Below are 26,411 nucleotides of genomic sequence, written 5' to 3'. Positions count from 1 at the left end.
TCTTTTTTACTGAACATTTATTATCACCATTACTATCTTTCTATGTCACTCTCCATGTATGTGGCCTTTACCTATGTACATTTAATTGTCTGTAAATAGGCATTTGAACTGCTAAAACTGAACTGCTGATGCATGTATGCCCAAAAAAGTAAATAAACAAAACTGTGAAAAAAAGGATGTACATTATGTCAAATATGCACATAAAAACCCTGTTACAGATGTATGTGGGGAGACACAGCATCTGACTGAGGGCATTTCAAGGGCTTTTTATTCATGGTGCGCCAGTGGTGATGTTAATGGCTTCTCAGTGAACTGCAGATGAATGCTTTCGGCAGCTCTAGGTGTGTGTCTTTCTTTAAATAGCTTTGCCTGTCTCCCTCCAACCTGCTTCGCTTTGCCCCATATTAGCAGGAGTGGGCCTCTCTTTTTTACGTGGCAGGCTTAGCGAGCCTGACAGCCCACAGGATTACTGAAGCCAGGAAATAAAAGGTTGTGATCATACCACCGTGTGTACAGATGTCACAGACAGCACTCAAGTGTAATCCCTAAACTTGTTCCATAAAAAAAAGCAGGCAAACAACCAGTGTTTCATATGTGCCCTACTTCTGGTTAATAGGTTGTAATCCATCCCCAGCAATGCTTACCACACCATTTTCTATTTCAACAATTAAGCAGATTACTAGTTTGATTATGATGTTGGTATAAATTTAAGAATATCAGGAAAATGCTGCATTCAGGTCATTAGGCAAAAATACCTAAGTTGAATCATCAAATATGTTCATTAAATGATTGTAAAATCTATATAATGATGCATATAACATCTAGTGAAAGATGCAGGTCTCCTTTAAAAATAATCCAAGGCACACAGTAGAATAAAGGTGTTTTAATGTTGCACAACCCCGACCTTGGATTTTTTTTTAAAGGAAAGAATGATGGACTAAGCACAGTACACCTAAAGTATCCAAAGAGCACTTGTACAGCACTTCTTCTCCATTGTCTTTATTTATTACGAAGCCTTTTTAAGCAAGATGTAAATAATCTCAACATGAGTCGCATTTCCATTAGGGTAAAGAGTGACCGCTGGGAAAGTCTCAGGCCACGCGTGTCTCCATTACAAAAAAGGCCCCAGAGGGATTTAAGAGACTCCGGAGGTGACATATGGTTTTCGATTGTCGCGTAATCACTTAACAATAGTTTGACAGCATGCACAACAACAGCCAGCACAGATCTTTCCAGCATAGCAGGACATTTGCGGGACCACACTATGAAAGGGGTTTATGTTTGTTGCCGCTTGTGACTACTCGCTACTTTGCCGGGTTTTAAAAATGGCGCGTGTTGTTGTGGCGTCGAGTACTACGTCACATCCTGCTTAGCGTTCTATCCAATCAGCAACCAGGCTTTTTTCAGAGGAGAAAAATGGCCCTGCTCTTCTACAGGGCCAAAAAATGGTCAGTCAAACGGCACTAGGGACGGCCCAGATTCAAATTAGGGGCATTTCAGCAAGGGAGACCCACCTCATTCCGGGTATTCAACTATAGTGGAAATGTACCTATGTATATAAACTAAAACATTCTTTGTTTTACCAGAATTTGATGGGTGGCACTGAAACTGAAATTCATTCTTTGTTTTTGTGTCCTTTAACATGAAGACCAGTTTAAAAACTAAAAAACTAAGTGGGCACAGTCTTGGTTTGTCTGAACCAAAGGACAAAGAAATAATGTTTCAAATGTTGCAGTACCTGAGGCCTGGTGAGCGTTGACCAGGTTGTGACCAGACAGATCCACAGAGGCATGATGCACAGGGTTAATAAAGTTGGGCTGCACCATGGCGTTGTTGGCGTGCTCCACAGGATTGGCTGTGTGGATTACATTCACCTAGAATGAGTAAAAAACAGAAACACACATGTATACTGATGCAAAAAGATCTCCACTTCAGATGTAGCTCATACTTTAGCAACATAAGGGCACCACTTGAACCACTCTGCTATAAATGCTCCTTCATACCTCGACCTTGAAGTCATTGCTGATGTAGCGGCCGTTGAGTTCGGAGCAGACCAGTTTGAATTTCCTGTCAAAGAGAGCCTCGGTGTGCCAGTTCTTGTAACGGATAAGATGAAGGACCTGCTCGTAGTTGGCCATGGTGTTGACACCTGGAACACACAGAGGGGAGAAATTTGATCAACAATTACCAAAGTATTGATATGAAATGTGGAAAGTGTTTGTAAAAGTGTGTATACTTTTAAGACGATTTAGAAATGTACCCTTAGAAATTACACCCTGAGTGAGAGTTGATTTGGCGACTTCAAATCACTCTATTTGATAGTATAAGTGCCTAAACTTTAAATACCTACACATGGAAAAAATGATTAGACCACTTTTTTCCTTCAATTTCTTGTTCATTTTAATGCCTGGTACAACTAAAGGTACATTTGTTTGGACAAATATAATGATAACAAATTAAATTCTTATGAGCTATTTTTGTTAAGAGCTGATATCTAGCCATTTTCCATGGTTTTCTCGATAATAACCTAACCTAACCTAATCACTATCAAGAAAACCATGTAAAATGTGTAGATATCAGCTCTTAAATGAAACTCTTATGAGCTATTTTTGTTGTTATCATTATATTTGTCCAAACAAATGTACCTTTAGTTGTACCAGGCATTAAAATGAACAAGAAATTGAAGAAAAAAATGGTCTACATTTTTTTTCCATGACAAAAATATTTTATGTGTTTACATGTAAGGCCTTAGTATTAAACAGATTGAATCATTTAGATCTGATATTTTAATTGTCTTGGATAGTTTAAAAAAAAGTTTCCTCTTAAATTAAATGTGATAATTGATATTTGATGTTTTATGGTTGTTGTTTTACTTTGTTTCTTGTTTTTATGACTAAAATTTTTATAATGGTTATTCTGGTTATTTATGTAACCAGGATGCCATTGAAAGTGAAAACTCTGTCTCAATGGATTTTCCCTGTCTAAATATAGGTAAATAATATAAAACAGATCTTTTCTACAAAGCTTTCATTATATCTGTTCAGTGTCTGTACCGGTGATGACGAGGCCCAGGTTAGAGGAGCTCATCTCCAGGCCGTGCTGCTGCAGCTGGGACATGTCCACCTCCAGGCCCTCATGCTCCCCGTCCAGCTCGTCTCCCACCACGCCCACTTCGCATGTGTCCAGGTTGTGCATGATCTCCTCTGACACTACAGTCTCTTGGACTGAATGAAGAGAAGAGAGAAAAGATTTAGAAAGAAAAGTTGTACGACTTGATGTCCATTGGACCTGTAATGTAAGTTTGTTGTTAGTAAAAAGAGCACTCTTCTTATTCAAACTCCTACATGTTTAGAGCCCGACTGATATGGGATTTTTTAGACCAATCTTGATACTGATTTAAGAAGGGTAAATTCAGCGCTGACATAGTAATTTTTTGAGCTGGAATGAAAATAGACTTTTTTTTTTATGTGGATTGTGCACAGCTTTTTCACCATGCTGCAAAGGTACCCAGAGAGCTACTTTCTCAAACATAGAACTTTACTAAATAATATTTAACATTGTTATAAATTATTATAAATTATACAAACAATGTATTACATTGTCAGCCAATTCAAATAAATGATAAATAGGAATAAAATAAACAGCTGAATTAACATCATTACTTTTCAGTCAATTGCTGACTATTAAAAAAATGAATAAATCACACAGAGCAACATTCCCTGCATTATATATTGTGTAAAAAAAAGTTACATACGGCACATATCGGACATCGTATACAGATATGTCTTTGGTATGGCAGATAAGTCGGGCTTTCGTCATAATAAATGCAAATCACGCCCCAAAACTGCTCAGAGGGTTAAAAATATATGCTCTGTTAGTGTTTTCTTTTATTAGCTTAAGAATAGAGGAGTACAGCCCAGAAACCTGTATAAAAATGTATTTTCATTAATACTGTTAATTGAATGATATTGTAACAGCCCAGGTGAGGCAGTCTGTCTTCTCCACTGTGCTTGTAAAACAAATTAGTAGTTCATGCACATGGAGTTTGCACCTTTTGACTCTGTGGAAGCTGCTATTAAGTGACTCTTAGTCATCTGCTCTATGACATCTCTTGTTTGATGGTTATGGAAGGTGGGGCAGGGTAATGCAGGTAATAGCAACAGATCTCTGTAAGTCCTTTTGTCCCATATGGCCTGCTATTCACCACAGGACATGGCATCTCCCTAATCTGTGTCACATCGATTGTCTCTCCACTGTCTCAGCTCATATAGAAGCCGAACAGATGGCCGGCTGGTCACTGCCCCTCCCATTAAGTAGTAAACAACTTATCTCTTTTTCTCCCTCCCTCTCGCTCTGGCTGTCCAATCCTTGCGGCCTCCAGGCGTAATCCTCACCTGCTTCTGTACATCTACAGTGCTATTAACTGTACATTCACACTGAGTGTCTAAGGTAATTCATCCAAAGCAACAGACACATCGCAGTGTTTCTCATTTCCTCAGGGGGCACAAGGCAAGATTACACACGAGGTAGTATATATGACATGATGATCAACAAACAGCACAACTAATCCACTGAAAATGGGGTTATCCGGAGCTACAAATTCCCTATAATACCATCTGGGGGTTAACGTAGGGGACATACAGTCGTGGAAAAAATTATTAGACCACCCTTGTTTTCTTCAATATCTTGTTCATTTAATACCTGGTACAACTAAAGGTACATTTCTTTGGACAAATATAATGATAACAAGAAAAATAGCTAGTTTAATTTAAGAGCTGATATCTAGCCATTTTCCGTGGGTTTCTTGATAATGATTTTGGTTTTTAATTAAAAAAAACATGGACAATGTCGAGGTATCTATATAACTATATCTATTTATATATGTTGTTATCATTATATTTGTCCAAACAAATGTACCTTTAGTTTAGGTAATAAAATGAACAAGAATTGACGAAAGCAATGCTCTAATAATTTTTTCCATGACTGTATGTGTGTTTTTCTCACCCGTGGGGTCATCATCGGCTCCCTCTGCGGCTTCAGACTCAGTGTCGGCCTCAACTTCACGGGTGATGGTGCTCACGATGCGCAGCTCGGGGAACAGCGTCACACCTTCCTGGCTCTCGAATTCAGCGGCGCTGCGGGCAAAGTGGTCAATGCCGCTCAGACTGATTTTGGGCTCTTCAGGCTGCAGCACCATCACATAACCTTCGGCGTCTGGCACGGTTACACAGGACTCCTCGTTGAAGCATCTGGGGGAAGATTTAAATGTGAATACCTAGCAACCTGGATTTTTTGATTCATTTGTTGGTTCTCCTTTTGCTTTGAAAGACATAATGGGTATTTTAAATTAGCCCTCCTTCCATGATTTAATACAGTTGGGCGACAAATTAAAGGAAAAACTGACATGATTGTCTAAGTAAGGTGTAAGGCCGCCAGTACAGACCATGATAGGATGTTAACTGCATAGATGTTATGTGTTCCCACTCATTTATTAAGGTTTGTCCTTTAATTTAGACCCTGGCTATGGATAAGTCCTCTTCAGGCATGGTGATGGGGAAAGACACTAAAAAGGGCTGTCACAGCTTCAGAACAAACATGACAAATGAAAGTGAATACATTCGAGCCACCTGGACTTCAACAATGGAAAAAGGAAAGAAAAATAAATTGCACCATCCAAGAAGATTACGACTTGAGTATCTCTGAAAAGCTGCGAAGTAGCAAAACTGGTGTGATGGAAAGTGCTTCGGGGTAATTTTTGAAACTATTCAGGAGTAATTGTGTGCAATTTTATGTCTTCCAACTGGTTGGATTTGTAGTAAATACAAAAAAAAATACCAATAAGGAAGAAAAGGAACATAAAATGCAAACATGTTCTTGTTTTGTATTTGTAAACAGGTGTACTTAATGGTTTAGAGAAAAAGCTTCCAAGGTTCATTTCACTGTGAATGCAACTCCACATACAAACTGCTTATTACAGTGCTTCCTCTACAGTTATTTAGATATAATGGCACCAACAGCTGTAAAGTGTCCTCAGGTAGAAACTGAAATTCAGCATTTCTCATTAGCATTCTCAAAAGCATTTCAGCATTATTCCACCCACTAAAACTCAAATATGTGTGTGTGAAAATAAGAAGTTACATCAAATGGCAACAACAACTAGAACTGATGAGCAGAAAGTAGAGTCTTATTACAATTCTTTTCGTACATCATCTGTAATGTAATGCTGCTTTGTTTTTCACATTTTAGTCTCTGAACGCTCATTGTTAAAAATCTACATCAAAGAGAACTGAAAAACATAATGCAGAGTCTTAAAGCTCCTGTCATTCTCCAACCCTGCAACATCAAATGTTTACTCTCTTTGTTATGGCAATAATGAAAAACTCTTGACCTCTATTTTACCTCATGAGCCCATCCTTACATCTAAAGCAGAAAGACAAGCGCTCTCTGAATGTCTATGAGGCAGAAAGAACCTGTTTTACAAACATAATGCTGCTGCAGACTGACAGATGAGGTGACACGAGATAATGACCCCTGATGAGGTATTTTTAGGCTCCTGCCACTTACTTGACGGTGGTGGAAATGCGAAGGTGCCTGATGCCGGGAGTGGGGAACTGGCGGGAGTTCAAGTAGGAGATGTGCTGCATGACCTTGTCAAAGGCATCGATGTCATCACCCTCTACGGTCAGAGAGGACTGGTTGGGGTTGAACTCAACCTGAGTGAGAAATCAAGGTGCAATTATTTACAAGATTGTCTAATGCCATGTTTACACTGTGCTGGAGGTTGCTGTCGGGCTGCAGTTACTAACAAAACATGACAAGCTAGTTAAAGTAATTTCACATGTGTTACACATAAGTATGTCTCCAGACAGCATCAAACATGGCCAACACTTGCTGGCATGAAAGAACAATTAAACACTTGCACAACTGAGCAAAATTACTGAAAACCTTTCTCCTCATTTTTATCTTGCTGATGGGTAAGATGGCCGAGGAGACTTGTTTTGTTTTTGTTTTTTGTTTTGTTTTTGTTTTTCAATACTTCTTCTACTGTATTTACTGGTGGATTACAGCCATATGTAGCCTATAGGGCCAACTTCTGACAAATCAACACTTAAAGTTAGTTTATTCGCTGCAAACCAGTTGATGAAAAAGCAGCTTAATTCACATTTTTTGTTTGCAACATTTCAAATGTTTGCTTAAAAATGGCTTGATATGAGGTGAAGGGCTGATACATTTGATAAACATTGTTTATCCTTTCAAGCACCCTTTCAGGTCGGTGGTTTCAAACTAAAGGGTCAGAAGGCCCCGAAGATTAATCTGAGGGGTTGCACGGTAACTGACAAGATAGAAAATAATTTACTTTTTAAAATATTTCTCTACTTTCTGCTTTTTTATTGTAAATACTGTGGACCAAACCACTCTTTCAAATCACCTTACATCCAGACATAAATATGACCTGTGAAGGGAGTTGAGAGTACACTTTGAGTGTGTTTTGTGTGCTCTCCTCACCTTGACAGCTGAAGCTACCTCTTCAGGCAGCTGCACGTCCAGTCCTTCCTTGCAGGTGTACAGACAGTCGATCACCTTCTTGTTCTCCAGCTTGCCAGAGCGGATCATCAGCCCCGCAAGGTTCCCCCGGAAAAACTGAGCCATTCGAGCATTTGCACCTAAGCATGTCAGGATAGTGAAGAGGAGAAGAAAACAGTAACACACACACACATAAAAAGTAGTTATTTAAGTGCACATTCATTCCACAGACTTAACCATTTCTGGGCTGATGATTCAAGCATGCTGTCTCAATGTGCAAAGCTGGCGTGAATGTCGTTCATGCAGGTTAGTATGTGTGCCCCTACTGGGCCTCAGGCGAGACAGGAGAGTGATGGATGAGCTAATACACGCCTTGTGCATGCAACATCTGCATTTTCAGGGTGAACTGCTGCCTTACTGCGGGGAAAAAAAAGGTATCAACAGACAAAAAGAAACTTAAAGGGATTATAAGATAATGGTGAAATTAATCCTCTTTAGTCACCTTATTTTCATAAAATAATGGAACCATCTTGAGGACTGCAAAAAAGGCTCAAAATACAAAAAAAATAATGAGCCTTGAAGTTTTTATGTAACCAGTATTTTAGTATTGCTGTGAGCAGCATCGCTCCTGTTGAAGGAGAGCTGAAACAACCATGTCGTGTCTTCCTGCTGAACTATAATGAATATAAGTCTGCACTACTGCAGAGTAAGAGACAATCCTGGACCTCAATATCTCAAGGTCACACAGTCATCCACTGATGTACGAGTGTGTGTGTATGTGTGAGTGTGGGCTGCAGTAGCTCTGTTATCTGATATGAAGGAGTAACGGCTTCTGAGCCAAAGGTCATGTTCTGAAAGAAGAGCCTGCACGGCCAAAAAAGCTGCAGCCAGGTCAGAGTTTTGTGCTCATTATATGTCTACTTCTGCTCTGCTTGTGTATCAACTGCCAGGCTGCGGCAGCGAGAGGAGTGTACAAATGGAAAATGGAGAAAACGCACACACACACGACCACAAAAGAATATATGCAGGAAGCATTACCAAATCACACTCATCCATACTGCATCATGCTCTGAACAGTAATGAAAAACAAATCTGCACCTAGAATGTGTAAGGATCATTCTAGTCAAAATGATATGAGGATGCAGTTAGCTTGGTGGGACGTTGTGGACACATGGACATATTTGAGGAGTAAGGGAAAGATTTGAGCAACCTGAGGTGGGCTCAGAGACTGACTCAGTGTCATTGTCATGTCCTGAGTTGTCTGTAAAGGGCAGAAACAAGAGAGCAAGGAAAGAAAGGGAGGAAGGTTGAGGACCTGTAGCAGAGATTCAGCTGCTAAATACGAGGCCACGGTGCATCATTTGAGAACAAAGAGTTAAAAATAACATGCACGCTACATTTTTACATAAGCTATAATCAACAAATATAATAATAGCAGATTATTAGGTAGCTTTAAACCATTTTCTTACTATTTTAGCCATCGAGTGTAGCACAATGTTACAGAAACCATATGTGTAAAAAAAAAAGATGTACATCTGTCTTTACAATGGATCTGAGCTTCAGATTGATTTGTAGATTAATACATTTTGTCACACAATGGAATTCTGGCTTATTTAATATGACACCAATCCTCCATAAAGTGTAGTGGAGAGTTTACCTTGCCAGCAGGCACCAATGGTGAGCTGAGTTTCGATCTTGGACGAGTGCAGTGGGTAATCCTCTGTGACCAGGAAAGGCTCAAAGGTAGTTCCATCCACAAACAGAGACACAGTGGGGAATTCCACATTCAGTACATAGTGATGCCACTCTTTGTCACACGCCTGTGAAGAACACAACAGAGTGAATAAAACGCTTAAATTGCAGCTGTGATTGGTGAATTTACTCTTTGCGAATAATCGCGTCACAGAGTCCGTCATCCTGTAGACTCTTAGCAGCAGCTGACCTGGTCGAGTTTCCAGTGGAACTCGGCTGGTTTGTAGTTCTCGGCCTCAGATGGATCCTGGCGGAGGAGGAGGATCAGCCTGCAGTTGTGGACGTACAGCGAGTAGTGGTGTCTGTTCATCTCTGCAGTGGAGAATACGAAAGGGGAGTTGTTAGTGAATATGTGATTTTTTTTGGAGGACACGGGACGTTTAAGAAGACATTTACTGGTATTATTTTTTTAACCTCTTAAAACCCACCTGCGTGCCAGCAATGTGCTAATGTTCTATAGTTTTGGAGAGGTTCAGAGACACAAGTGACACAACAAACTGAAAACTCCCTAGCTGCAAAAAAGTTAAGCTTAGAGGTCTGGAATTATATACAGGCATGCATGGCAAGATGTAAGAAATGTGTAGGGATTTGCATAGTTCTGGCATAAAGCATATCCTAGTTATTGTTATTCAGATATAACATATTTTAGACAAAGACCAAAAAGACTTTATGGGCCATGTTTGAACTAAGATACAAGGTTTTGTTTTAGCTGCATGCTGAACAAACACATTTTCAGAAACTAGAAGACGTAATCTCTCAAATGATGCATACATGCATTTTGCCCTTTTTCCATTTCAGTATGTCAAATAGGTGAAAATAAATACCCCAAAAGGGTGGATGTAAAAGGTTAAATTAAACTGCTGAATCTTAATTAAAAAAAACTTCTAGCATCAACACAATAGGAGAAAAATCTTGTGTCGCCTGTGGTGATACTTTACATTTACATCTGACAGCTACACACAAAAAGAAGGAAGTTAACTACTTGTAAACGCTGCAAGTTACAAGCACACGCCTGTAGCCATGTGCCTAATGATTTAACAAATAACATCTCTCAACTATGGGACTACTGGGGATTCTGTCATCAACAATTTCATACTTTAATAACATGCCTCAACAGGTCACTTTGAAACCAGTAAAACAACCGACTATACACTGGAAATGCAGCCATGCTGGAGCTAATTTTCTACAAGGAAGCAGTCAGAAGTCAAAAACTCAGATTAATATATACATCCATATGTATCTATATGGCTTAACTCTATTACAACATCTAATAAAAAAAACAGGCGAATGATGTCATGCCCTATAATCAGAGAGCATCAGGTTACAAGTCTACATAATTCAAAGGGACTATGCAGTTATCATCCATTACCAGACCTCAAAAGCTGCTTCTTCCTCTCATTTGATTAAGATAATCAACATCAACAGGCTACCCTTTTTAGGAACACAGTAGCATCATGTTTCAGAAATAGAATTCTGAATGCGGGCCTGATTATAATTTGGGAAATTACAGTTTATCATCCATAAAGGGACAACCATGAGTCTGGTTACATCTTCGCCTTTAATTTATCTGCTTGCAATTTTCATGGCCGAGACACTGAGGGTTATTTAGGTTGCTGGTAAGAATAGGCAAGACATTTTTACACAGCCTGGCATTTAAGTGAATCAGGTTAAGGTAATAGTTCACATGGTTTAGAGTAAAATCTACTGTCCATGCTTTACAATTTAAATATTTAACCTGTGGTTTCAGTATTAAGAACTAAAAGCTAAAATGTAGAAAGAATGAACTGGTCTTGAGACATTTATGTTTCTGTGAAACAGACATTGCACTGAATGGAGGTCATGAATGCTGTTGATGCTGAGATCATGTGTATGGGAGCTTCCTGTCCAGGCCACAGCCGTTCTGATGTAATCCGTCTTATATAAGCATTCTGATGAGCTGCCTCTCACTGAATACGGCAGAGACTTTACAGTCAATAAGATCAAGAAGCTTCTGACCACCCGCAAAAACCTACTACTGACAAAAATGGAAAGGTCAGCGAGCTCTGGGCAGGGGTGAGAAAGTTTCCACGTGTTAGTCAGCCAGCTGAGCAGTAACACTGATTACAGCCTCCAGCTACAACGTTTTTAAGAGTATGCCACTTAATGCCCAAAAGCGGTAAACACAGGTTTTGACAGTATAAAGCATACATTTAAATGTAATACAGGATGCTAACATTTTTAGATAACGGAGTGAATTATTAATACTTGCATGGTATAAGGTTTAAATGTGTGTTTTTTGGCAGTAATGTCAAATAGCACAATCAGTAGTTTCGCACTGTAGCAATAACAGGTTTATTCATGTACAAGTTTAGAGTATGACACACAAATGAAAAATACTTTCTATATACTAGTTTGTGGACTGGGCAGGCCTGTTGTTCAGCATATTTTTACAAATCTAAAATTACCAAAATGAACAAATATCCTTAAATGTGAAATGTTTTGGCTGTGGAATAGATGTCCGAGATGTCTTAATAAAGAGATTAAATTGGGAAAGTTGGCATGGTCATCCCTGGTCTAATGAAATTAAATTCCTATTTTATTTGAACAATTTGTCAATTTTTTATTTTCCAGAACCGGTTAGAGGTGATAGTCAGGAGAGAGATTAATGGTCTGTTTGTAAATGATATAACCCAAATTTACTAACCTAACCAATAGATACAGTGTGTACAGTGTGAACTTTATGAAAGTAGAATAAAAACAAAAGACAAAAATCCCTTAGGCACATTACCATTAGACACCACCAGCTTTAATGCCGCTCCGGAGTGGGACAGACTTTGTTTTGTTGTGTGAGTAAAGTGAAACTGAGAATGAGGCTCATTTTTTGTTTTACTCTCCTGTCTAAAAAGGACATCAGGGATGCAATTTAGTAAAATGGCCTCCCTTTATGTTGATTCTTTTAGCTGGATGAGTATATAAAGCTTGAGTCATGTTTAAGGAAGGGAACCTTTATTTGTAGCAGAATATATTTGTCAAGCTTGAGAAAGAAGGCAGAATATTTAGGTAAAAGACCAAGCTTTACAATAATCTGTAATTTTGTAATAGAATGTTTGACACTGCAACTGTATTTTTGGTGTCTTGTAAATCCATGAGGGTTTGGCACTTGGTGTGCATGACACAAAAATAAACAACACCAGAAACAACAGGAATATTCTTTATATAAGACAACCTGCCTATCAGTGTGGGAGAATATTAGGATTATCTATATTATCTATATTATGCTCATTTGGAACATGGATTATGCCTTTTATTATGCATGTTTATTGTGTATTTTACAGTTGACTACCTGCAACCTTATAAAAGAAATATATTAAAAAGTCAAAATGGAGCTTTGACACAATAGAGCCGCAGCTAAAACCTTTACTTTAGACAACTTCAAACAATTGGTACTTCTCTCTTCTCGTACCTGTCTTGTCAGAGTTGCAGAGGATGGTCTCCTTGTCATGGGCCCCGGGGCCATGTCTCATCCACACAGAGATGGTGAAGGGCTCCTTCAGGCTGGTGCTCACCATGCCGTCAGGAACCTTGATGGCCTGGGTGCCGTTGAACTCAAACACCTGGTCGCTGTCATGGCCGTTATCGGTGGGCAGCCCTACTGTCCAGTTGGAGGAGCTGCTGGGTGCAGGCAGGAGCTCCACGGTGCCAGAGCTGGCTCCTAAGAAAATACATTTTAAAAGCAGAAAGGCAATTATAATGGGCACTTGGATTCCAATAAAGCACGACTGATAATAACTATTTCCAGTGGAGCAATTACTTACCGCACAGCTTGTGCAGGGACTTCTCAGAGTAGGTATCACGGTCACAGCCCTTCCCAATATGGTTAGTTTCCAGTTCAATGTTGGCTCGGATAGAGGTGATTGGCTCATCGCAGGTCTCTAAGTGCATGCTGGGGAAGAGGGCCAGGCTACCTGTGCCAGGCTCGTATTCAATCCTCTTATTGAAGCCTGAAAGACGAAGCCAGAGGTAGTAAATAATCAAAAGATGTCCTTCAGCAAAGCCCCAATAACATGTGAGGACTCAATAAAGGGGCTGTCAATGGTAATTACTCATTAAGAAGCACTTCAGCTCTTTCAAACGTGATAAAAAAGGCCTTGAGGCTTACAGGAGTTAAATAACCTTTTTGACAATGGCAGCCTGTGTGTACTCTACTTCTGTGTATCGCTTTTGTTCAACACAGAGACACACCTAAACAGTGAGTAGAGGTGAGCTTTGATACCTTGCCAGCTGGGTTTGCAGGTGGGCTTGACGCTGATCTTGACCAGAACGTCCTCGGAGGCACGGTTCTTGCCACAGTCGTAGGCGGTCACAGTCAGCTTGTACATGCGCTCTTTGCCGTAGCTCAGTTTCTCTGTGTTCTTGATGAAGCCTGAGTGAAGCAGGGAAAAAGAAGATAGTGCCAAGGCCGCTCTTTGTTTAATTTCTAAGCTGCAGCTGTGCTGGAAAATGTATAAAAAAATCTTTGAGCTGATAAGCAGCACACCACAACAAAGTAAATTCAGGGCTGTACAGAATGTCTTTTTTTTTTTTTTACATTCAAAAGGTTTTAGAATGAAGCTTCGAATGTCTGTCGGGATATTTTATGGCATCAACCTAAAACAAAATCGTCAATTTCAATGGTCTTTTTTCATTAAATCATTTTTTGTCATGTGTTGCCTCCCTTTGTGTGCAGCAAGTGGGAGAGCAAACTGTTTTTTTTTACTGCAATAACAATTGGTGCTTTTTTTAATAGGCTAACCGCCAATAAATATGAATTGAAGCAGAATATTTTGTTACATAATAAAATGCTTTGAATTTTAGAAATAATTACATCTTTGACTTTTGGACTTTACAATGCTGTAAATGTTTGTATCACACAAGTTGGAATCATTCCCATGCAGTAATCAAATTCTACAAAATTGTGCAATACTTATTATATTAATGTATCTAAATCTTTATGTGCAAGATGCAAGTAGACATGCAAAAAACAACAATATTCAAATGCTGATTTGGAATTTTGAAAGCTAACTATTCGGTACAGACCTAGTATTTATAAATATTTTAAAAACTGCCTAAAAGTGGCTCACTCTCTGAACTAAACTAAAAGACATGCATACAGTCATGGAAAAAATCTTTAGACCACCATTGTTTTCTTCAATTTATTGTTCATTTTAATGCCTGGCGCAACTAAAGGTACATTTGTTAGGACAAATATAATGATAACAACAAAAATAGCTCATAAGAGTTTAATTTAAGAGCTGATATCTAGACATTTTCCATGGTTTTCTTGATAATAACCAAAATCATTAACAAGAAAACCATGGAAAATGGCTGGATATCAACTCTTAAATTAAACTCTTATGAGCTATTTTTGTTATCATTATATTTGTCCAAACAAATGCTCCTTTAGTTGGCAGGCATTAAATTAACAAGAAATTGAAGAAAAAGGGTGGTCCAATATTTTTTTCCATGACTGTACATATTATCGCCATCTTTAGGGCCACATCGAAATATTTTGACATGCATTTTTTTCCTTCAGATGCTGTATTGAGAGTGCATTACCGACCTAATGTGTATGCAGAGTCTGATTAGCGCACATGTGATCAAAAGAAAGTGCTGGAATTTGTTTGACTAAGATTAGATTTCATCTGAGGTTCTTTTATTTCTATCTCAAACTCTAATTAGCTGTCACAGTTGAACACCTTCGCCAACATTGTGCATCTTCACACCGATTGTTCTCTTCATATTATCACCTGTCTGTATTTCCCTTTTAACAAAGCCGGGCGTCACAGCAGCTGAGCCTGGATATCTGATGTCTTTTTTACTGAATCTTTAATTTGGTTTTACAAGACACAAAAGATAAATAATCAGACAGTCTGACACGAATGACCAACTCCGGTGACATTTCAAGGAGACTGCCATCGTCTCACAAGGCAACAAGCTGCCCTGAATTCCAAATGGCAGCCTTACGTTTACAACGATCAATGTGATGCGTGTCAATAAAATCGTAGCTCTGAGGCATGCACTGCAGCTTTTCCGACATGCACTAACACAAGTCTGCTGGGTGCAGGTTCTTACCATCTTTGTCGACGGTGAAGGGCACATCAGGGGTGACGATCTCGTAGTTGCAGATTTGGCTGAATTGGAAAGAGCAGTCTGCGTCCACTGCCTCCACCTTCAGGATGCTGTCATACTTCTTTCCCTCAATAACGGTGGCTTTGTAAGACTTCTCCTTGAACACTGGTGAATACTCATTGATGTCGTTCACCTGGATGTGGACAGTGGCCCTGAGAGAGACATGCGACAAAACATTTTTAACCACAGCAAAAAAGTTCTTTTGTCACACTTTGTGATGATGAGTTCTGGTTCACTTCTGTTCACGGACTTATCACAAACAGAAGATGAATGAAAAAGACATGGTGGACTGATGCGTGACTCATATAATCATTTTTGGCGACTGTCCATAAGGTACTGATGATGCAGGACGCATCATCAGTGGGACACACTGAGAGAAATCAAATCTTGGTGACTGACGCCTGGATTCCACTGGATGCGTAACGGCTGCAGATCCGTCGTCGGAGCCGTTACGCACCCATTATAATCAATGTGTGAGATTCCACCGACTGCAGATCCGCTGCGTAATGAGTCCGACAACGCAGGGCCATCCAACAGCCCTCGCAACACTTGCGCAGAGCTTCTATTTTTGTCGGACGACGGAGCACAACGCATAAATTCAGCACAGAGCAGATCGTTCGGGACAGGAAGTCTTGCACAGACACAAAATAAAACACCGGTATATTTTCAAAATAAAATACCTCGGGTTCGCTAACGAGGTCGGCCGGCTCGTTAACAAGCCGGCCGACCTCGTTAGCGCTCATTAAGACGGAGTCGCTGGATTTGTCTCCAGTCATTAACGAGGAGATGTTGATTATCTTCCAGTTTTATCAATTGATTAGGCGTGAATTCGCGAGATCTCGTGCGTCCTCGGGACTCTGCTGTCCGCAACAGCTCCGACACAGACGGATCCGGTGGGTGTTGACGGACTGCGTAGATACGCAGCCGTTGCGGACAGACCCCTGTCGGAGTCGTTACGCATCCAGTGGAATCCAGGCGTGAGAGTAAGTCACCTTGTCGCATCTTACATTTTCATTTATCCTTTCTGGTAGTCACGCATAGCTCACAACAATAATTGATAGCAAAAAGATCAAAATGCATGCTCATTGTTAACCTGACATGCTCCCTCTGCATCCCCTAGTAGCAGAGCGAGTGCAGGGGCAGAGGGGCTGTTTAGTTAGTCTTGTCTGCACGGACTCATTGATCATTTATCTGACTGAGGTTTGTGCAAATTTGAATCTATGGCCCCGGCCATGGCTCGTAACTGTTCAGAGTATTGATAAATCTATGGCACTGTCCATGGTGCTGAAGAAGCAGACAGATTCATAACTGTGGCTTTTTCTCCGAGCCCCGCCCTTCTGTCTGGTTGGTCTTGGATCTATAATATTCTCTAAATTATATAGGTAGGGGAAGGGGGGTAATACAGAACCAAAAGTGTCTTCATGGGGCAGTTTTCTAGTCACGGGTGAACAAAACAAGCATAGTGTAGTCCTGTGGTTGGTCTGTGTTGAATTTGCTCGTTTGTTTTTGTTTTTGATGTGAAGGCAAAGTTCATATGAACCAAACCAACACCTTAAAAAATAGAGGGTGGGTTTTAACATTAATCTGTAAGTATTTCATGATTATTTTCTGTGAGTTACATACAGTCATGGAAAAAAATATTAGACCACCCTTGTTTTCTTCAATTTCTTGTTAATTTTAATGCCTGGTACAACTAAAGGTACATTTGTTTGGAGAAATATAATGATAACAACAAAAATAGCTCATAAGAGTTTAATTTACGAGCTGTTATTTAGCCATTTTCCATGGTTTTCATGATAATGATTTTGGTTATTATCAAGAGAACCATGGAAAATGGCTAGATATCAGTATGTATTGGGTTGTTCATACACAAGAAATGTACATTTTAACAATACAAACTGTTCCCTGCCCAACAAAATGAATAAACAATAAATATATAATTTCAAATTCAAATCAGGTACAGACAATACTGTTGAACTGTACGAGGTTGACTCACTTGTGCGATTTCTTCATGTTGGCGCCATCAGGACCCTCTCCACAGTCATAGGCTTGGATGGTGAAGGTGTGCTCCTTCTGCAGCTCGCAGTCCAGCTTGTCCTTGGCACGGATGACCCCCTCGCCAGTGGACTTGTCCAGGACCACTGCCTCGAAGGGGACATTCTGCCCGTGGATCCTGAAGCCGCAAATCTCACCTGAACACGTCAAGAGCCAAAACAGAGTTTGTTCAGAATAACCGACGTCAGGTGTTTTTTTTCTCTCTTAGATGAAAAATTATGTTAACAACGAAACCATAAATTCACGCAAAAAAATAAAAGAAAAAAGATCAGCCACAGGTTTTGGGTGCCAGGGAGTTGTAGATTGGGGTGGGTGGTGTCTGTGGAGGAAGCCCAAAAGCACTGTCATATGGGTGATTACTTGGGGGGGAGTTGGGAGAGGGTGTGGGACATTTAGTATCATAGAAGACGGAGTGTCTTTTCCAAGCCACTTGAAAACATTGCATCCAGTCATGCAGGCAGAAACCGAAAAGATATGGACAGGCATTTCACAGGGGTACTTAGGATATTAGAAATCAAATTCATGAAACCAAGCCCAAAAAGTAAGTACAGAGAGAACAGTATTGAAGAGAAGATCATTTATCTCTGGAATGAATAAAAAAAATTACAGCCTATTGTATGATAGAAACAATAATTAACATTAATAGAATAAATAAAAACAAAATTAAAATCATTACAATAGCATAATAGCAGTATTGTGATAAGCACCAATTCAGTCAAAACCCGAAAAAGACTGCTAAAGAAATCAAAGAGTCTCAGACAACACCTCTGAAAATATGTTTTTTGTAATCACAGAAGGTCTTCCTGTGTAATTTCACCTCTCACCCAAAACTACTGCAAAATGAATCAAAAAATAAGATGAAATTATAAGAGAACGTAACTGCTGCAATAACAGTATTCAAACAAAAAAAAAGTACTGGATGAGAACTGGGGTTAGAAATATCAACTTGCTTGACATCCACATCAAATGACAACTGCAGCCATGCTAATGGTAGAGATTAGTGGTGGAGAATTAACTCAAGAGATCCACTGAGGCAAAGATGCAACAACAGAAACTTTGTAGCAGAGAGAGTTTGCATTAGTTAACAATCTCAGCAGCTTTCAGTTGAAGACTTTAATGTCAGAAAAGTCCACAGGAGTCACTGTACCTGCATAGATGTGATAGGTCACAGAGAGGCACCACAAACACGGATGCCTTTAAGACGTTCGCATTTTCAAGGGTTTTATCCTCTTTTAATACCAATTCTAGTGTCAATTTATGCTCCAATTGCCATGGGTGTTGTTAGGAGGTTTTGAAAGCATCTTACGTGTAAAAGTTTATTATTAAATGTTTTTAAAAATTGGCTTTCCCTTCCATATTTTTTAATTGAAAGGTTTGGATTGGACAAAATGGCAGCAAAGTGACTGAAAACTCCTGTTTTAAAGCAGCTTTCTGTTTTCCTGGTGACAGCTGAAAAACTGTTAGGGTCTGCAAACTGCAATGGATGTCTCATGCACAGATATTTCTAAGTACAGTCAGCCCCACATCACACTTTTCATCCAGCTGTCAGAAGTCCAAAATATTGAGGGTGAGAAAAACATAAAAATCGATAGAAAACCAAATGGGGAGATTACAGAGCATGGCAGGAGTTTCTGTGTAAAAGTGTGGATGCTGTTTTTTTTTGCGTTAGTGGGTTAATAGTAACAACTAAGCACAAGGCAGAAGAAAGAGCCCAAGATCACCTTCTTCAGTGAGGGTCACCTCAAAACTCTCTACAAGGAAGGGAGAGAAGATAAACCCAGATCAGTTAAAAGAAAAGTTAGAATATCAGAGAAAGCACAGAGGACAGGAAGGAAACATACTCTTGCTACAAAATATTCTCACAAGCAAAAAGTCTTCTGCCAGTAAAAAGAAAGAAAGATTAAAACATTTATGGAAAGCCGGTTATGTCGAAGTGTTTGCAGGTTTTATTGAATGGCTCAGCAACTACAACTTCAGAAGAAACAACTACTGAAAAGGTGACAGAACATCCAATTACAAGCAGCAGAAATCTCACTTTTTCATGTCAGCATGTTTTCCTTCAACAAGTTCATCTTAACTTCTCAAAACACTGCACATGTATTTTCTGGAAAACTAGTGGATAAATGTATAAATTCACCGTGACAGATAACAAATGAGACGATTAAAAAATACATTAAAGATGAAGTTCATGAGGTCCTTTTTTGCTTGACTGCAGGGATGCACCGAACCACTACTATGGATATCAGAGAGTGGGCTCATACTTACTCAAATATCTGGATCAGGTACAGTGGACAAGTGGGGCAATCTTTTCAATTAAATTCAATATTAATGTCTTGTCATGTACCAGCACTGCAAAGCTAAGGGAGCGAACACAGACGTGACAGCTGTTTGGAGGCATTTGATGCTTGCTATGCCAACAAGTTCTACAGCTTCTTGCAAGATCTGCAAAGCAGATGTTTTGAGGGCTGGCAGTAGCACTGCAAAATATAAAACAATCATCCTGATCAGGCACCTCCAGAAGCATCAAGCTGGGGAATCGGCGAGTTCAACCGATCAAAAAGAGTGGATGATTCGAAAAATCTTGCAAAAACTTACCAGTGATCATGTGAAAACCACAAAAATAACTGAAAAGCATCTCAAATTCATTGTTCCAACTGAGAAGTCATTAAAAATAAGGGACTCTGACTCCTGATCTACACTTGCAACCATGGTTTAGCCATTATGGAAATATATTTCTGAGACCACTCTATCTGAATGTTGCCCTCCACATAAAAGAATGATCCCAGTCAATGAGGCACCATGAGGCATACACCTTTTAAATTAACTCTGGTACTGGATCAGCACTTGGTGTTAGCCAATACCTGTAGCCTAGGTATCGGCATAGAGACTGAAAAAGCTGGACTGGGGTTTCCCTACTTGGCTGTTTGTTTGAAAGCCCTGTCAGGGCCTCCGGTGGGTTGGACCTGTCATTTTGTTTTCACCTAGTAAACAATTAGAAATGGATTTCACATTAGGGACTGCTGTTCGGGGCCAGTCATGCAGTAGGAGTTGTGGGCCTCCGTGTTCGCCACAGCTCTAATGACCAGCTCACACCAGGGTTACAGGAATTCCTTAGCATTTCACTGCTCACACAGGCCTTCCAGCTCAGCTCGGGTTGGCCATCACAATGACTCATATGTATTGATTTTACAGGCTTGACCTACAGTGGTCATTTAACCGCTGGCACTAAATAAATAGTGAATTATAATCCATGAATACTAATTGGCAAAGAGATCAATACGCTGTATATTCTCTGGTTTCCATTTGCAGGACCTGTGTTGCTTCTAATGTTTCTTCATAAATCAAATAACCCAGATCTTGTGGGTTAATCCTCCCTGCTTTCTTTGTTTCTTGCTTGTTTTAGAGCACAGTCATCCGTGAACACGGAGTTCATTTTCAAGTTTGCTTTGGTTTCGGCTATTTCAGCTTCAATCAGCCCGACTGAACTCACCACTCAGATAACGACACACATAAAGCTAGTTCCACAGTACATCACTCTAATACAAACAAACTCATCCAGTAGATCCTCATTTATGGTAAATATTACTCACATATTTACACTAATCTGACTTGAGATCCTGTGATTAGGCTTCTTGGCCCGTGGGTCAGCTTTACAGTGAACCTCGTTTGTTGGCACAGATGGAGCGACTACAAGGAGGCTGGCACGACAGAGTTGGTCACCCCGGCTGCCACGTGAAGCCAGATTGCTCGCTCTGTCTCTAGAGAGCTAGTTCACAGGGACACGCAGTCCATTCACAGGGCCCTGCTCATCAAAAAAAGGAGCCCCAGCTGAAAGAGGTAGGAGCACCAAGCTCTGTGTTCAACACTGATTTACTGTGTAAGGGCATATTATTCAACTCCCTGCCCTTCAGAAATGATTGGCTTCTTGCTGAAGCTGTCCACCTTAAAAACAATGTGCAGCCAGGCCGATCAGCTCTTGAGAAACAATCTGATTATACATGACTTTGTAAATAATACATCCGGCATCTTCTCTTGACAGGCAAGTGGATGTTAAAGCCTCACTTGGTAAATCAGAGAATATCAAGAGCAGTGAAGGGAGCGTGAGGGGACTAGCAGACAAAAGATCACACAGCTCATGTGATGTGAAATGGTGGGAAATCATTTCCAGTACTGTGGTGCTTTGAATCCTGGCCAAAGTCAATCCTGGTGTGATTAAAAACCCCAGAGCTGATGCTGCGTTGGTACATAAAGCACACTAATTGTGCCTCCCCACTGGGAGGGGGGAGAAAAAACAAAAGAACATGAAAGAGCATTTTGATCTTAATATCAAAAGGGGCCACTCTGTAGGATATGGTAGCCAGCTGTATGTAAGTGTGACAAGCATGTCATGAAAATCTAATGTGCAAAATGCCATCCAGTCATATGGCTACCAGGAGTGCATTTAATGATTATTCAACAATAAGCAAAATTATTCTCTTTGTATAAACATTTTATCTTCAATATAGCCTATTATCACAGAAAGAATGCTACTCCCTGAAGAGACAGGGACTTCATGATGCTGAGGCTAGATTTGACTTCTATGCTGACCCTTGTGCCTCTCTAAGCACATTTTTAAATTTTGTGTGTCCGTTTTTATCCCCCCTGAATTTTGGAAGTTTAACCTCAATTCCTATAGTAATAATAAAGTCTCTCGCCATTCAGCCTTCAGGACAAAAATGTCCCCATTGAAACCACAATTTTTAAACCCACAGCCGTTAAAGTATATACAGTCATGGAAAAAATCTTCGACCACCCTTGTTTTCTTAATTTTCTTGTATATTTTAATGCCTGGTACAACTAAAGGTACATTTGTTTGGAGAAATACAATGATAACAAAAATCGCTCATAAGAGTTTAATTCAAGAGCTGATATCTAGCCACTTTCCATGGTTTTCTTGATAATAACCAAAATCATTATCAAGAAAACCATTGGTAATGGCTAGATTATCAGCTCTTAAATCAAACTCTTATGGGGTATTTTTGTAGTTATAATATTTGTCCAAACCAATGTACCTTTAGTTGCACCAGGCATTAAAATATACAAGAAAATGAAGAAAACAAAAGGTGTCTAATATTTTTTTCCATCACTGTATAATGGTATTCTATTATTTCAGGCTTTCAATCTAGAGCCCTGGCTTAAAACTGTAGTTTTCACTATTTTCCACTACATTGAGCCATTGTCTCATGCTCTATTGAGCAAATACATACATACATTTTTCCCTGTTTTCCACTGAGGTTATTGCTGCTGTATTATGGAGCCCTGCAGTGTTTGATGCAATGAATCAAAATCAATGTTGTTGCTAATCATTAACACATCCCAGAATGTAAAAAAAAAATCCCCCTAGCATTTAGTATATATTCTATTTACGTAGAAAACATCACTGACGCAAACTGACATTTAAAAGGGTTATCATTTTTAAATTCAATAAATATTTGATAGTGATGATCAGGACATATGTTGGTTAAAATATTTAACTCGGTGCAAGTGGAAAATAATATTAATATATAATATTTTCATAGCAATATCCTTTTCATCAGAGCAACTTTAAGTGAGGTTAAGTAAATCTGTTTTTCGTTGAATTAAGAAGAATTAGTTCAGTGTAGAAATAGTCCCTTAGCAAACTGATTGCATGTCTTCAAACCCACACATCAAAGTCCCTGAAATGTCTATGACATTCACATTATTCATAGATGAACAATTTTTCCGCATCCATTACATGTTACACAATCTCAAAGCTCTAATGGTACAGAGCAGTTAGCGTTTTTTTATTTTTTTATTTATTTGTAAAATGAGTCATTCCAAGTGAAGTGAAGCTGAGGGAGTAAAGAAATAGCAGCAGCAGCAGCGGCATTAAACCTCCTCTCTCACCTGCGTAGCGTAGAGGAGCATCCTTATCCAGTGCAATTAGAGGAGGGTCCAGAAGTACTTTGTCATCGTTTTCCGTTATGATCCCGTGGTACGTCGTCTCGATCCATGGTTTGTGCTTATTGACTGTGAGGGACAGAGAAAGGAAATGTCATTGTCTAACAATATATATTTTTTTAATCCATACAAATAATTTCTGCCCTGAGGTGAGATATCCTGATAGGCAACTTGTTTTTCTCTCACTGACACTAATTAACAGTCTACATCTTTTTTTTCTGTAGATTTAATAATCAGATTCCATCAGTGTTTTCTCAAATTGCTACTTTGACTTTTATCTTTCTTCCCAATGCACCTTGAGTAAATTTTTAATGAGGATTTGGATGCTTTTAATATTATTTTTAGAAGCACTGTGCACAACGGAGAGATTGCCCACAACAGAAACAGGCAGCCAAGGAGGACAACGACTGGTGTAACGTTTGGTGGTGCGAAAAATCTGCTGCTCTTGACCCTCAATTGCACATCATTCTCCATCCTAAATACAGTGTACTAATGTTGTATGGTTGGATTTTTCCAAACTGAAGACACATTTCTCTACGTCAAAGACAGAACCACAGTTAATGACTTTTGACAGAGGCATCACATGGAAGAAAAAGGCTCTGGCTATGACTTTCATGGTGCTTTGTGGAGCCGTAGTTTGGCTGCTTTGTGTGCTAGTCAGCCCGGGAAGCATCCCAGCTGCAGACAGGACTCTGTTGTAGCTGGCGGCTGCAGAAAAAGCTGCAGTGAGTGACATATTTGGGCTGGCTTAGAAAACAGCGTTGACGCAGGGGAGATGCAGCTCTCTTACAGCCAATATGTGCTCACTCCAGAGCAAGGGGAGAGCATAGCATTCCTGTGCTGCTGATCTGCACAGGTGATGCCAACACTGGCTGACAGCACACTGTGGGGGACAGAAACACTTGGTGAGGTGACCGGACCAGACGAATTTCAGTCAGTAACTGTGCATCCAAATTATGTTTTTAACTCTATGGCTGTATTTTGCAATGATAATCAAAGTTCAGGCACAATATCATATTTATTGTTAATCGGGGCTGCACACTGCAACATTACATAAATACTTTATACAAGACCTATTTACAAGCAGCTCCACTTTTTGTTTTCCAAGATCACACGGATTGAGTCAATGTTTTAATCATTTTCTCAAAGAAAAATATGCAATCATTAGAGCTTATTCAAATCCTCTGCTTTGTTCAGACATGCAGCCCGTCTGCCCTTGCCTTAACCCCTCTGTCCTTATTCAAAAGGTCATTTTCACTGTAAACAGTCTGATGAATTCTATGTGGTCATGTCATGCATTCAAGCTAATCCATGCTAACAAAGAACTGCTGTGATAGCTTAAACAATAACCGAAAAAAGGAAATCATCATCAAACACGACACCATGGGCATTTGGCCCAAATGTAATGCTGGAAACTGTTCTGGTTATATAATATTTCTTCTGGTGTTAACAGTGATCTATTTAATAATTTATGAAGCATCATAATTTGCCAGTGGTTGCCAGATTGCCAGGAGCACTGAAATGGGCTTTCTCTATAATGTTTCTGCAATAATATCCTTAAAAAGCTGCAATAACGCTGCAACAGCAACTGATGTCTTAAGTCTTGATTAAAGTTATGTGTGAATAACTATGAGACAAATATATGACTTTTAGCAAAGTTATAAACATGAATTACACGCCTGGTGAGCGGTTTCTCGTCTTCATTATTCCACTACAGGACAAGGCTGTGCTGCTGAGCTTCTTGTATAAAAAACCCCTCCAACAGCTATGTTTGCAATTACATTACAAGGCCATTTTGTTTTCAGTCACTCTGGAGAAAATCATATTTCAAACTTATTTATGCTGTTTTAGCAGGGACTGAAGGGGCATTTTACCACTGTCCAAGAGCACAATCATTTTTGTATCGGAGTAAATGCCCACAAATATTGACATGGTTTAAAAGAGACAAAGACTCTGCCATATTTAACCGCATAATTTTCAGATTTCACTTTTGTCAGACAGGGCAGTTAGTTAATCAGTAATGCCAAACAGACAGTTACTCAAATACGCTCTTAATCTTGATTGCTTCAGCCAAAGAGGTTATGTTTTCAGTTGGGTTTGTTTGTTTGTCTGTCAGCAGGATTATAAAACATCTACTGGCCTGATTTTCATGAAACTTGGTGGAAAGGTGTATTATGGGTCAAGGAAGAAACCATTACATTTTGGCAATGGATCCAAATCCTGGAGCAGATACACCAATTATTTTCAAGATGGGGCATACCTTGGCAGAGGTCTGCCCTCTCAAATGCCCTTGTAGTTTATCATCAGTAACACTGTGTACTAACTACAGTATTCCATGTGGAAAACTCTACCTCTGTTGTCTGAAATAAAAACTGTGTTAAAAACATCAGGGTTTTTAGCTATTTGATATGATGACAACGCCACCAACTGGTCCAAGGGTATGTGAATGGAAATGGACAATATTATTAGCTCCATGACAAACTGAAGCACATCCTCCAGCCCACATGTATCCATTTCCATGAACACAACAACACACTGAGCACAACATTCATCTCAACAAGCATTATTTAAATAGAAAGTGGATTAATTATGGTGCCTCATTTAAGTCCTAAAACTCTTATAATTTGTTTGTTATCAGCTGATTAAAAAAGCTCTTCAATCACTTCAAAGTAAAAATAAAAATGTCCCTTTCCCTATAGTGGGCCATGATTTCTGGAAAGAGACATTGCTGTTGAGTTGTTCAAACTTATTTTTTTGTTGATTTGGGCACCACAAGCTGAGTGCAATCTTAGTTCCATTATATTCGAGAGACGACAGACACTTCTACAGCTAATATCTACAACACTCAACAGCTCACACCAAAACAATCTACATTGATATTTATAACATTACATTAAAGGTAGAGGTGTGAATCACCAGAGGCCCCACGGTACGATTTTATTCCAATACTTGAGTCACGACGCAATATTATT

The 26,411-nt window shown here is 39.5% G+C and overlaps 1 protein-coding gene across 2 annotated transcripts in view; it reads right to left on the bottom strand.

Moving 5' to 3' along the window:
- The window catches only part of clstn1 (calsyntenin 1), a 45,067-nt gene that overhangs the window by 4,902 nt on the left and 13,754 nt on the right, over positions 1–26,411 (bottom strand). Inside the window, exons 2-17 of one of the 2 annotated variants that reach the window (XM_059332760.1) lie at positions 23,386–23,508; positions 19,200–19,229; positions 17,420–17,615; positions 15,367–15,575; positions 13,529–13,678; positions 13,071–13,256; positions 12,719–12,967; positions 9,467–9,588; positions 9,182–9,344; positions 8,735–8,785; positions 7,507–7,664; positions 6,565–6,713; positions 5,005–5,249; positions 3,054–3,224; positions 2,004–2,149; positions 1,739–1,874 (exon numbers count right to left, since the gene is read on the bottom strand). In XM_059332760.1, the coding sequence (XP_059188743.1) occupies positions 1,739–1,874; positions 2,004–2,149; positions 3,054–3,224; positions 5,005–5,249; positions 6,565–6,713; positions 7,507–7,664; positions 8,735–8,785; positions 9,182–9,344; positions 9,467–9,588; positions 12,719–12,967; positions 13,071–13,256; positions 13,529–13,678; positions 15,367–15,575; positions 17,420–17,615; positions 19,200–19,229; positions 23,386–23,508 (2,484 nt within the window). The remainder of the gene's footprint in view (positions 1–1,738; positions 1,875–2,003; positions 2,150–3,053; positions 3,225–5,004; positions 5,250–6,564; positions 6,714–7,506; positions 7,665–8,734; positions 8,786–9,181; positions 9,345–9,466; positions 9,589–12,718; positions 12,968–13,070; positions 13,257–13,528; positions 13,679–15,366; positions 15,576–17,419; positions 17,616–19,199; positions 19,230–23,385; positions 23,509–26,411) is intronic. The other variant, XM_059332761.1, reaches the window with a different exon arrangement.

This window comes from Centropristis striata, chromosome 5, assembly GCF_030273125.1.
Source record: "Centropristis striata isolate RG_2023a ecotype Rhode Island chromosome 5, C.striata_1.0, whole genome shotgun sequence".
NCBI lineage: Eukaryota > Metazoa > Chordata > Actinopteri > Perciformes > Serranidae > Centropristis > Centropristis striata.
This window is presented reverse-complemented; position numbering and strand designations above follow the sequence as displayed.